The following is a 13,719-nucleotide window of genomic DNA, read 5'->3' on the forward strand; positions in this document are numbered from 1 at the left end:
ATGATGAAACCTTTGTGGGCTGACCTTCTCATAATGCTGTTTATCCCTCCTGGCATTTGCTTCTGTCAGAGGATGAAGTTGTAGCAGAAAACTCCACTATAGTTCCTAAGATGCTTTCCTAACTAGTTTGACAGCAGTGCAGACAGACAGACACCTTTTCCCTGTACCAGTGAACTTATTGTTCTAAACCTGTTTTTGAATTTCTACCTGCTGGGGTATCTCCCTGCCCTATGTCTGTCTTTCCTAGTCAGTGCTACTCTCATGGTGCAGATCAGCACCTCTGTACCTCCACTAATGCCTCTGCCCATCCACTAATATTTGCTCTTCAAAGGTCTGTGCTGGGAGTTTTCCTCTAACTCTTCCCCCACACTTCCTTTTACCTAGGTGTCCTTTGTACCACTAGAAGATTAAATGTGATTGGGGTATGTTGAAGTGAATTAGTTGTTGCTAACTCCATTATGAAAGCTGTCTATATAAATAGCAGTTCTTTGCTTTACCTTTTGGAACTGTGCCTTGGGGATGTTGTGCTGTAGCTTCTCTGTCTTTGGTGTTGTTTTGAACATCTGTTTTAATTAACTGTGACTATGAGATTCATTTATTTATTTGTCTGTCTATGGTACATCGTTGTGTTCTTTGTGTTTGACTCTGTATCAGGTTTGTATCCTGGAAAGCTATCTTTTGGTAGCAATTATTTCTACCGGAAGAATTTTGGAAGTCAATGCTTTTGTATGCCAGTAGCCTGATTTAGTGATCCATTGAGGGTGGATTACAAATACAAATCTTAAGATGTCCTTCCATATCACTGTTGCAGTATTCTTTACATAAGGCATCTCCTGCCAAGGATAGCCCATCTTCTGGCCAGTATACCAAAGGCTTTGGAATTTACAGATGCTGTACATCACACTTGTGCTCCTTACACAAGGCATAAAGGTGACATACAGACGTACATACCTCAGAACAACTTTGCCACCAATCCGAATGCCATCATTGTTTGTTGGTCTGAATGGTCCTTCTGTGCTGCTTACTGAACCATGTTTCAGAGAAATGCCCTGTTGGGTTTTCTTCTTTTCTCTTTACATTTTTATTTTGGTGTGTTTACATGTCATCCAGAAAGGGAAGATGTCAGTGTGGGAGGCAGATTCCCCATAAAAATAATCACAAGCAGTGTTTCTTCTGTTTGTGTGGTTCTCATTACAATACACAGTGTTGTTTCTTCTGTTTGGGTGGTTCTCATGACAATACACAGTGTTCTCTCTGCCAAGCATTTGTCCCCAAGACTCTATATGTAGTCGTCTCGTCTCCTTGTCAATTAACCTAGAAAACCAGTGTCTTAAGTTATTGGCACAAGGTGCTATGGTGAGCTCTTCCCATCTTGAAGGGCAGCTGCCTGCCAAGAAAAAGGCCAAAAACATTGGTTCTGATTTGGCTGCTGTCCCGCTTCCTCCAGACATCTCTCTCGGGGCTGATGCCCAGAGAATTGTCTGATTGACAGGGTCATGGCAGAGGAATCTGAAACAGCAGCAGCCAGCATGACTCCGACTCTTTGCATTTCCTCAGAGGCTTTGTAAATGTCCACTCCGGACACTGAGGGGGAACCTTGGCTGAATTATCTAAGGGACCAAGGGGGAGACTGCAAATCCTAATTCGGGAGGAGATTCCTACTACGTTGGTTGAGTGTTGGCAGGGATCTGAACCTCCTAGGGTTTTTCGGCAGACATTCCTCAAAAGAAAAAAAACAAAAGCACATTTCCCCTGCTGTTAAACATACCCATCGTGAATGGCAGGATTTTACCCAGGGGGTGTTTTATGCCTTAATGGTCTTAATGCCACTTCAAGGAGTTTCTGTACCTGCTACTCCCTGGTCATCTACTCCTCTTAAGATGCCCAGAGAGCAGGAGTCCTCTGAAGAGTATTTGATTCTGGGGAAGAGTCTCTGACATACTCTTCTCAAATCCATTCTGCCATGGATTATTGCTATGAGGAGGAAGAGTCCATTAGCCTAGACTCTCCCTTGGAAGAACTCGCCTTTGGGGATACTATTTCTCATATGATGAAATATTTCAAATAGGACTGTACTCAGATTTCTGGTATTCAAAGAGGTATTATGAACTCCTCCAGATGGAGTCTATCAATCCTTCTGCTTCTCCTCCAGTCCTGGCTACCCTCTTAGACACATTTTCTGCAGCCTCGGTTGCCCCTGGTTCTCAACGTCCAGCCCCTATGAAACGTGACGGATTTTATAAGGTGCCTGTTGATTGTACGTTGTTAAACAAATGTCCTTGTCCTTCCGCTGATCTTCTGTAGTGTCCATCTCTTCTGATGAACCTAAATGTTTGCCATCCACTAAAGTACGTCCTTCATACAAGGACAGTAGAGCCATGGAATGTCTTGGCAAAAAGTTGTATACTGCTGCCACCCTGGCTTTTAAGGCCTTTAATTAATAACCAAACTTATATGACCAGGTATGTTTTAGCCCTTCTTTCTCAAGCTTCTCAGGCAATCTCTGACCTCCCTGATTCAGATGTGAAGACCTCGGCCCTTTCATTACTGTGTTCTTCCTCTCAAATGGCTCACCCCTTTATTAAATATAGTTATGATGCAGCTGACACTTCTTCTATGGCTGCTGCATTTGGTTTTGTTTTGAGATGTTACGCTTGGCTTTGACTCCAGCCCTTACCTGATGATATTAAGGCTAAATTGTTGGATGTTCCTCTTGATAATAAGAACCGTTTTGGTTCTGCTGATGATGATGAGCTTTAAGTCCCTCTGTGATAAAGAAAGCCTTGCAGGAATTGAAACATATTTTTGTCTCTCTTATCCCTAGATTCTAGAGGAATTATCTATCCAATTCTACTTTTTATACACAGACAGCCATGCCTGCCTTCTAAGAGTAAAAAGGGTTCTGGGCTTGTACCCCTGCTAAGTCTATTCAGACTCCTATTTCTCAGAAGCACCCTTTTAAAGGCAAACCAGGTTCTGACAGTTTGATTTCCCTTTCCCTATTCCAGGTTTCCTTATCCCTTCATGTTTACCTGTCCCTTCCCAATTGGTTGAGTCACTCAGGACACTTGGGTGTTGTCCATCATCCACCAGGAATATTTCATGGTATGGAAATCCCCTTCCTCCTTTTCTGGGTACTCCTCAGCCTACTCAAGAACAGCTCCCTTTCGTTCCAGATCTTCTTCAGCACCCTTTGGCTCAGGGCACCATTCAAGTTGTGCCCCCTGCCCAAGAAAGAAAAGGGTTTTATTCTAGGGTGTTTCTGGTTCCTAGGAAAGAAGGCACCTGGAGACCCATTTTGAACCTTTCACAGCTCAACACCTTTCTAATGGTCCCTTCCTTTTGGATGTTGTCCCTTCAAACCTTGTTCCTTCTTCTTCTTCCTCTTCTTCCTCCTCCTCCCCAGGTCTTCTTGGTGTCCCTGGACCTTAAGGATGTCTGTCTTCACATCCCTATTCATCCCCTTTTCAGGAAGGTTTTTATGTTTCTGTGTTACTTCCTTGCATTTTCAGTTCTGTACTTTGCCTCTTGGCCTCTCTACTGTCCCAAGGGTATTCAGCAAATGCCTAGCTCCTTCATGCCTTTTGCAGGATGACAGGATTTCAGATCTTTCCTTATCTAGATGACCTGCGTATTCATGCTCCATCTCCAGAGGTCCTGCTTCAACACCTTGAGTTTACTGTTTGCCTGTTACAAAGCCTGTGATTTACCATAAACTTTCAGAAATCATTTTTTGTTCCTTCTCAGGATCATGTTTTTCTCTGTCACAATATACAGATCATTCTCTTGCTGGCATCCCTGCCTCCACCCAAGGCCCCTCTCTCTGATCACCTTTTTTCAGTCTCTTCTTCCTCTGGCTTCAACCACAGCCAGGGATTTTCTCATGGTTCCAGGATTCGTACCCGCCACCATTCCTATGCTGCCTCTAGCTAGATTCCATGTGAGAAAACTACAGTGGTTCCTCAAGTCAGTGTGGCTTCAACACTGTCATCTGCTGGATTTCCTTGTTCCTTTCCTTTCTTGCCTCAAACTCGAGCTTTGGTGGTAGATTAATCAGCTTTCTGTCAACACAGGACTGCCTTTTCAACTTCCAGTTCCATCTCAATAACTTTTTGTATGCCTTGGACAGGGGTTGGAGAAGTTCTTTAGGTTCACTCAAAGTCCATAGTCTCTGGCCTCCCCATCAGAGGTCAGATCACATAAACTTGAGAGATGAGAGCTCTCCTTTTAGCACTTCAGGCTTTTCATTCCTTCTTTCTTCCATGGTCTCTCAAAGTCTTCACAGACAATACCACAGTAATATGGTACGTCAGCAAATAAGGAGGAGGGCACAGTCCTACCCTCTTTGCAGACTTGCTGTTCAGGTCTGGGATCTAGCTGCCCAATATCGAGGGGCTCTTCACGCTGTCTGCTTTCCTTCAGAACAAAATATAGTGGCAAACTCTTTGAACAGGTCAAGTACACAGTCTCACAAATGGATGGTTCACAGAGATGTGTTTCTGGACATTGCCCATCGGTGGGGTACTCCCCAGGTAGATCATTTTGCTTCCCCTCTGATCAGACAACTTCCTCTTTTCTATGCCAGAGTCCCAAGCTGTCTGGCTTGAAAGGTAGATGCACTATCTTTTCCTCGGTAGGGGATGTTTCTGTATGCTTTACCTCCTTTTTCTCTGAATCTGAGACTCCTGCTCAAGATCAAGCAAAACTCCCCCCAAAATCTTTTGGCCCAGACAGCATTGGTCCACCCATCTTCACTTAGCCAAGGGCAATCACCACAAGTTACCTCACAGGGTGGACCTTCTCACACAAGACAAGGGGTCTCTGATCCATCCTTACTTGTCCACTCTTCAGCTGATGCTCTGGGTGATAGTTGCCCAAAAGGATCAAAACCCTCTTTTTTGAGGATGTGCTTAGGGTTCTGCAGGAATCCAGGAAACCCCCTAAAAGGAAATCATATTTGTCCAAATGGAAGAGATTTTCTGTCTGGTGCATTTCTTGTAACCAAGGATTCCTTTTCAGTGGGATTCCTTTGTTTCTGTCTTGTTTCTATGAATTGCTCCATGCTGGGTTGCCGTATTATTCTTCATTAAATGCGCATCTTTCAGCAATTTCTGCTTATCTGCCCTGGGCTCCTCCTCTTGACTCTAGGCTTGAGGTCAAATAAATTCTTAAAATCATCCTTCATATCAGGCCTCCCAGAAAGTCTATGCCGCCTTCCTGGGGTCTGTTTTTTTTTTTACTTGACCCTGGTTCCTTTTGAGCCTACAATTTCAGCATCCTTGCAATATTGCACATGGAAGACTGTTTTTCTTTTGGCCCTTACTTCAGCTAAGAGGCTATCTGAACTCCAGGCTCTTGTGGCTGTTCCTCCCTTCCTAATTTTTCATAGAGGTTGGGTCTCTCTTCATACTAATCTTTCTTTTATGCTCAAGTTAGTTGATGAGTTGCCTTTTAATTTACCCTCCTTTTTACTTGTCGCAGTCTACTACTGAGAAGGTCCTTCATATCTTTGATTTACATAGGCAGCTCAGATATTATTTGGATAAGACTAAGGCGTTCACAAAGCTGAGCAACTTTTGTTTCCTTTCATCCCAAGTCTTTGGGTTTGGCAGTTTCTAAACAATTCATTTCTTCCTGGATCTCTAAAACTACCAAAACCATATGAAGAGGCATGTTCTGACCCTTCTTTCTAAGCTTGGAGCATTCTGACTGATATGCCTGACTCTGAGGCAAAGACTTCTGCCATTTCCCTTTTGGGTTCTGCTTCTCAAGTGGCTTATCATTCTGTTAAATGTAGCTGATGCTGCTAATGATTCCTCTAGGGCTGTTGCATCTGGGTCTGTGATGAGGAGGCACTCTTGGTTGTACCAACAGGCTCTTCCTAAGGACATCGAGGCTAAATTACTGTACTCTCATTTGGGCAACCAAAATCTCTTTGGCACTGCAGCTGCTGAGCTTTTTAAGACCCTACAAGATAAAGTTATGCAGGATCTGAAATGATTCTTTCTCAAGCTTCTAAATTTTAGGGAAATTGTCCATCTTAAGCCTTCCTATGTCCACAGGCAACCTAGACAACCTTCTAGAGGTAAATGGGCTTCCAACAGTTTTTCCTGTCAAGCCTTCTCTGTGTAGTAAGGATCAAGAGCCTGCATTCCCTGACAAATCTGCCTCCATTTGACATTCAATCACTTCTATCCCTTGGCCAGATTCCTCTGTCCTTCTGGTTAACTCTCTTTTAATGCCTGGCAACAGATCATGTCAATCTCTTGGGTGCTTTCCATTATCCAAAATGCTTATGTTATGATTTAGAAGTCCCCTCCCCCATTCACAGGTCTTAGTCAAGCTTGTCTTTACCAGCCGCCTCATTTTCCTTTGGTTTGTCAGTAATCTTTTGGTACAGGGAACCATCCAGCCTGTTCCCTCTTCCCAGCAAAGCAGGGGTTTTTACTCCAGATGTTTCTGGTTCCCAGGAAGGAGGGGTCTTGGAGGCCCATTCTAGATCTCTACTTTCTAAAAGTTCCTTCCTTTAGGATGTTGTCTCTCCAGATACTGTTTTTCTTTTGCTTCTCCAAGCTTTTCTGGTGTCCCTGGAATTAAAGGATGCTTACCTATACATTCCTTTTTACCCTCTCTTCAGGAAGTTTTTTACATTTATCTATTTCTTCCTCACATTACAAGTTCTATGCTTTCTTTTTTTCTTCCTACAGCTCTGGTCCCAGTGGTATTCTTTTGCAGTCTTCAGGAAATTCAAATATTCCCTTATTTGGATCACCTTTTGATTCAGGCCCCATCTCAGCTGCTCCTGCTTAGGGATTTTCACTGTTTCTTCTTTGTAATGTGGGGTTCACCCTAAAACTCAAAGTCTGTGGTGACCCCCTCTCAAGACCAAATGTTTCTGGTATGCAAGATTCAGGCTATACCAGTGATGGCTTTTTTCCCACCCGACCCCCACGGTTCTCTCTTATTTTCAGTCTTTTTGTCCTCTTCCAGCCCTTCCTGCAAGGGAATTTCTGTGAGCTCTGGGGCACTTGGCATCCTTTATTCCAATGGTTCCCTTCACCAAACTCTATATGAGAAAATTTCAATGGTATCTCAAGATTTGTTGACTTCAAGCAAGAGCTCCACTCATGGATTGACCAGATTTCCCTGAATGCATGCCTCTCTCTTCAGATTCCTCTTCCCACTTGGGAACTGTAGAGAGCTGCATTTCATCAGGGTTGGGGAGCTTCTTCCAACAAGCTCAAGGTCTAGTGGCTTTGGTGTCGTCAACAACTGACAGACCATGTCAACATAAAGGAGATAAGAACTCTCACTATGTTCTTTCATGCCTTCCAATCTCTTTGGGTTCCAGGCTCTGTAAGGATTTTCACAGACAACACCACAGTCCTGTAGTACATCAACAAACAAGGTCTTAATTTGCAGGCTGGCACTTCAGGCTTGGGATTTTGCAGTCTGACATAATTTTTTTCTTCGGTCAGTCTACATTCCCTCAGACCACAGTCTTGTGACAGACATTTTGAGCAGGTCCAGGACAAATCCTTATGAATGAATGCTTCACAGAGATGTGCTTCTGTACATAGTACAGCAAGTAGATCTTTTTGCCTCCTCTTTGAACAGACAACTTCCACAGTTCTGTTTCAGAGTGCCAAGTCCTCTGTCTTGGAAAGTGGATGTCATGTATTTTCCCTGGAAAGGGATGTTTCTGTATGCCTATCCCAGTCTTCCTGTTTTACCAAAAACACTTCCTCCTTCTGTTTCATCTCTGTAGGAGTAATCATCACAAGTTGCCACACAGGATGGAGTGTCTCACACAGGACTAGGGATCTCTCATTCACCCTCACTTGCCCACTCTTCAGTTGACTCTTTGGGTGATAGGGTTCTGATTCCTTTTAGACACCAGTTTTCTGAGGATGTGCTTTGAGTTTTGCAGGAGGCCAGAAAACCCATAATTAGAAAATCCTATGTGGTCAAATGGAAGAGATTTTCTGTTTGGTGTCTCAAGCACGACCTGGACCCTTTTCTGTGGGTATTTCAAGTTTTTTTTTCTTATTTGCATGTTGCTCAATTCTGGACTGGCACATTCATGTGTTAAAGCTCCTTTATCAGCCATTTCTGCTTGTCTGCTTTTGAATCCCCCCTTTGCTTTTTCTTTTGAAGTGAAACAATTTTTGAAAGGTGTCCTTCATATTAGGTCCCAAGAAAATCTATTCCTCTTTTGGGGACCTTAATTTTGTTCTGGAGAAATTAACTCTCTTCCTTTGAGCCCTGCAGTTTCCTCTTCATTTTTGCACTGCACTTGGCAGACTGTACTGTTGGTGGCTCTTACTTCTGATAAGAGTCTGTGCAGTTACAGCTATTTTTGCTTTTTCACAAAAACAAGGTCTCTCTTGGTACTAATAATTATGTTATGCCCAGGACAGCATTGTCTTTGAATCAAACAATTAATCTTCCTCCTTTTTTCTACTCTCCACAGATTGCTGGTAAGAGGATTCTTCACACCTTGGATTTACATAGACAGCTCAGGTGTTACCCAAACAAGACAAATTATATCAGGAAATCTGAACTGTTTTTCTTTTCATTCCAGGAAATTTGGTTTGGCTTTTTGTAAGCAAACCATCTCCTCCTGAATCTCTTAAGGCCATTTACTTGTTGCTGTTCTTTTAATGGCAGTTTTCTTCTTCTGTTTGTTCTTTATTCTACCAGTGTGGTGACGTCTTCTGGTGCTTTTTTCAAGGTTATTGATATTGTATCCATTTTGATAGCTGCTACTTGGTCTTCTGTACACACCTTTACCAGACATTACAAGTTGGATGTCTTTTCTAGGACCAGGGCGGGTTTTGCCAGGGCCATCCATCATGGAGTTATGAAAGGATAGTCTGTGGCTTCCTCCTTTTATCCTCTTCATTACCTTTTGTGTTCTCCCATTTTTCAAGAATGCTACAACAGTGATAACGAAGGACATAGTACAGTTGTGTAAGATCTTACAATAGTAGTAGATCCTTACTTCTTACTGTTGCAGCATTCTGTCCCTCCCTGTTGTTCTATTTTCCTTCTGGCCAAGGGGTCTTTCTTGCATTTTTTTTCCTCTTCCCTTCCTGGATGTACATGTTACTTTCCTCTTGGGTTACTCTGATTCTTTGGGGCAATTCATTTCTGAGGATTAGGCACTTGTATGTTGCATAATCACCTTACTTCTTGGACACAGGACATACATCTGATGCCACCTGGAAGTTGTAAAGGCGTTTGTATACTAGCCACATATTTGGCTGTCCACCACAGGATATCCCAGTTGTAAAGACACTACAACAGTGAGAAGCAGGCCATCTAGTGATGGGGTAAGATTTTATACAACTGTACTTAGTGATGAAAAGCATTTTATTTTTTATTTATTTAATTTTTTTTTGGCACAGGTATCCTTTAAGCAAGAACTGAGTATTATCAGCATGGGCCATCAGAGCTAATGCTTCCATGAACTTGACTAATATTTTTTTCACTGAGTATGGGTACTGAGCAAAAGCAAGAGTCCTTGGTTGGGCCTACTTCTTTTGCCCATCTCTGAGGTCTGTGGATCAGGCTGTTCAGGTATACACGCCTTTTACTAGAAATGCCAGCTGCTAAGTGGTTAGCAGTTTTTGCCTTGGTACATTGAAAGACTCTGATGCACACACTAAGAAAGAGACCACTGTCCTGTGAAGAGCAACCTCTGTCTCTCTTTTTGGTCTTCCTTCTTGGAAAACTCCAGTCGTCATTCTTTTATTTCAGTGGAGAAAGAAGCCCCATGAGGACAGTCACTTGTGAAAGATTAGGATAACTCAGATGCACCCCCATTCCCTCGAATGATGCCATCTTATCTTACAGAACTACTTCAATGTCTAAGCACAAAAAAAAAACAAACGGTGTCTCAATGAATTAAATTTAAGAAACTTAAGCTGTTCATTCTTGTTCTGCATCCTAAGTGGTTGATAGTGAACCAGTCCATAATCGGGTAGTTTTTTGCAGATTATAAACAAGCAACTGGTACACAGTTTCAAAGTACAAGTCAGACCTGAAATTAAAATTTCTTGAGTGTTTATTATCTTAACAAGGTAAATGTAGGTTGCATTTATAAGTTGGTAAATTGTTTGTGAATAATAAAGTCTGAGGATTTATGCTAAAAATTAGAATGTTTTCTGGTAGAATCTTGTTCATAGAATTTATTGTGAAATAATTCCTAGGCATCCTTTTTTTGCTGTAGCAGTAGCAACTGCCATGAGCTTATACACTTTGTTTCCTTTGCAGCATTCCTCTAGCAGCAGTAGTAGCAGTAGCAGTGACTCGGACTGAGGAAGGAAGGAAGCGGTATATTCCCTTACCTGTAAGAGAGACACATGCTGATCGTCTGCTATGCTACCGCCATTGCTTTTACCAATTTGTCTCCACACCAAATAAGTCCTTGCAGCACTCTATGTTGTAAAATCAACCTGCCAACAAGACATCATGCCATTTCACAGAATGGAAAGACAGTGATGAAGATTATGTACAACATTAGTACTGCAAATTTACCTATACATAGACTTTTTTAAGTTGCTCTCCTGACTGGGTTGATGTTGCAGAACACTATATATGTAGAACCAAGAGTGACTACAGATAATCAGAATGTAACTTTGTGACTTAATTTTTTTTTTAATGAGCAAACCTTCCACTGTGAAAACAAAGTTTATTATACACCTAAATAAAATTGGCTAAAATTATTTTGCTAGAAAACTTTTTGTATAACTAAATGTAGCTGTCCAATTTAGGTGACGTCTCTGCTGAATATTTAAATTTCATTGACTATATATTGTATCTTGTAAGCAATCAGGCACTTTAATTCAAGGTTGACACCTACATCTGTAGTATCTACTTTTAAGACCATTGTGGAATTTAGTTTTAATTTTTTTAGGAAAGACATTTTTTTGTATGGGTGGGATTCCATTTCTGTTGACCTTCAACTATTACCCGCATTAACCTTGGCCATCTGTTTTCATCTCTTACTCTTTCTGTCTCCACTAGTCTTGTCATACAGGAATTGCCTACTTTCTGATTCTGTGACTGTTCAGAATCGGTTGTGTGAAAGCTTACAATCTCGAACTGTCAGACCAGCGATTTTTTTCCTAGGGAGAAAAATCACTGGTCCAAAACACATACGCACAGCACAAGCACACCAAACAAACAGCAGTCCACACACATACATCTAAAATCTTACAACTAACCCTACACTAAACTATACACACACCACTAACTATCCACTTACCTTAACCCTTAAATTAACTTTAATTCAAGGTTGACACCTACATCTGTAGTATCTACTTTTAAGACCATTGTGGAATTTAGTTTTAATTTTTTTAGGAAAGACATTTTTTGTATCGGCGGGATTCCATTTCTGTTGACCTTCAACTATTACCCGCATTAACCTTGGCCATCTGTTTTCATCTCTTTCTCTTTCTGTCTCCTCTAGTCTTGTCATACAGGAATTGCCTACTTTCTGATTCTGTGATTGTTGAGAATCGGTTGTGGAGGCTGGGATGCAGATGCTACAGAGAGCCAGGTGACATACGGGAGGCAGATGAAGAGGTCACCATGTAATTATATATGTATATATGAGTCACTTTATAATCCCGAAATACTAAAATACCGAATATTAGTATCTCGAGACTATAAAGCCGAAAGCCCAAAAAACCGACACCCACAACCGCGGAATTCAAAATCACAATCATTCAGATACACACACCACCACACAAACAAGCACACATACACCTACCTAATGACACTACAACAAACAAAACAACACACACAAACACAGCATAACAAGCACACCTACCCTACCTATAAGCAGGGGGGCAAGCCCCCCACACCCCCGCTACTTATACTAACTTCAATGTTGCACTAAACACATAAAACTCACCATTACACACACACACTAAAATCCCTACCCAGTACTCCTACAAGAACACCACTTACCTGAATCCCCATATAAATCCACAAACCGCACTACATGTCACGAACGCGACAACACAGTGGCGGATTTGACATTTCCACATTTGATATTATGCAGTTTTGCGTAACTGCACTTTCGACTTTATAGTCTTGAAATACTAAAATTTGATATTTTAGTATTTTGAGATTATAAAGTGAAACCATATATGGGTCTACTTTTCTTTATCAAATTTATGGTTCTTCGAAATCCACAACAGTGACTCCTGTTTGCAGAAACTTCATTTCAGTTGCCCGATGTTCATTTCATTGAGGTACAAGGGTGTAGTGTTTATGTACATTTCCGTACACCATACCACTACTAGGAGTTGGCAGATATGACTGCATTTATGGAAAGAGGTCAGTATGCCATGCTTTTGCAGGGATGTAGTTAGTATGTGGCAAGTTAATGTAAGAGCAATCGTTGCTTTTCAATGGAGATCGTAGTACAGTGGACTTTGGGGAATTTATCCTTTCTGTCACTGTAGTGCAATCTAGGAATTAGTATATATAATTTCCAAGGGGTGTGGAGGGTGCAGGAGGGCTTGCCCACCTGCAGCACTGTTAGAGTACGTGTGTTTTTTTTGTCTTATTTTTGTATTAACGTATTTTCAGTTTTCCGTTCTTCGGTGAAGTTGGTGTTTGGAAAAATGAAGTTTTGGCAAACAGAAGTCAATGCTGTGGATTTTAAAGAAAAGTAAATTTGATAAATAAAAGCAGACCCATGTATATATATATATATATATATATATATATATATGTGTGTGTGTGTGGATCTTCTTCATATGATCGGCACTTCAAAATGCCAAATTTCGTATGGCAGAGACCATATGATTGACATTTGAAATGTCAAACATATGAAAAGCAAAAGTAAAAAAAAAACAACAAACGCTTACCTAAACACTAGCAGGGGGGCAAGCACCCCTGCACACCCCCCCCCACACAAACACACACCGTAACTTGATCATATGGTCTCGGCCATATGAAATTTGGCATTTTGAAGTGTTGCCAATATAAAGGGGATGTGTGTGTGTGTGTGTGTGTGTGTGTGTGTGTGTGTGTGTGTGTGTGTGTGTATATATATATATATATATATATATATATATGTGGTTGTGTGTATATTTTTTCTCTAAGGACCATGCTTCATACTTTCTGTATAAGTAGCCTTATTTTTAAGCTAGAAAGAGAAGCAAGTGTCAACTGATGGATGTGGCAGTTACCACTGGCATTCTTTCATGCGTCTCTAGAATGATGACTGTGCTTTTTTTTCCTTTTTATAGGACAGGAGTATTTGGTCAATCCATTTCTGTCTAGCTACGTGGATGGGGCACTTGGTCTAATAAGAACTACTGTTGTTTATTTTTCTACACAAGTAGTAAAAATGTAAACCTGTAGTTTTATAGTTGTATAGTTTTGGGGAGTGGTTGAGAATAGAATGATTCTCGATGCAGTATGTAATCCACACAGTTTTGGAGGAACTGTCTGTTCAGCAGTCGTAATAACACCTACCCTCCAGAGATCTTGTAGTACTTTGTCACTAATGGATTTCCAGACATGCTCCCTTTTTTAAGGGAGCCCTTCACTGCATATACAGATAACCAAGCAGGGACATAACACCTACATTCCACTGCACTGCGCTTGGAGCAAACGGACAACAGCTAGAACCCAAAATGACATTAACCACAACCAACCAAAAACTAATCTGTGGTAAGTGTATGTAATAAATGA

At 41.4% G+C, this 13,719-nt stretch overlaps 1 protein-coding gene across 1 annotated transcript in view; it reads left to right on the forward strand.

Moving 5' to 3' along the window:
- The window catches only part of PRR13 (proline rich 13), a 211,944-nt gene extending 201,214 nt beyond the window's left edge, over nucleotides 1-10,730 (forward strand). Inside the window, exon 4 of the mRNA XM_044083911.1 lies at nucleotides 10,279-10,730. Coding sequence (XP_043939846.1) covers nucleotides 10,279-10,323 — 45 coding nt within the window. The 3' untranslated portion in view covers nucleotides 10,324-10,730. The remainder of the gene's footprint in view (nucleotides 1-10,278) is intronic.
- The last annotated feature ends 2,989 nt before the right edge of the window (nucleotides 10,731-13,719 follow it).

The sequence above is a fragment of the Protopterus annectens genome, chromosome 9.part0 (genome assembly GCF_019279795.1).
Source record: "Protopterus annectens isolate FY-2018-M chromosome 9.part0, PAN1.0, whole genome shotgun sequence".
Taxonomy (NCBI): Eukaryota; Metazoa; Chordata; order Ceratodontiformes; family Protopteridae; genus Protopterus; species Protopterus annectens.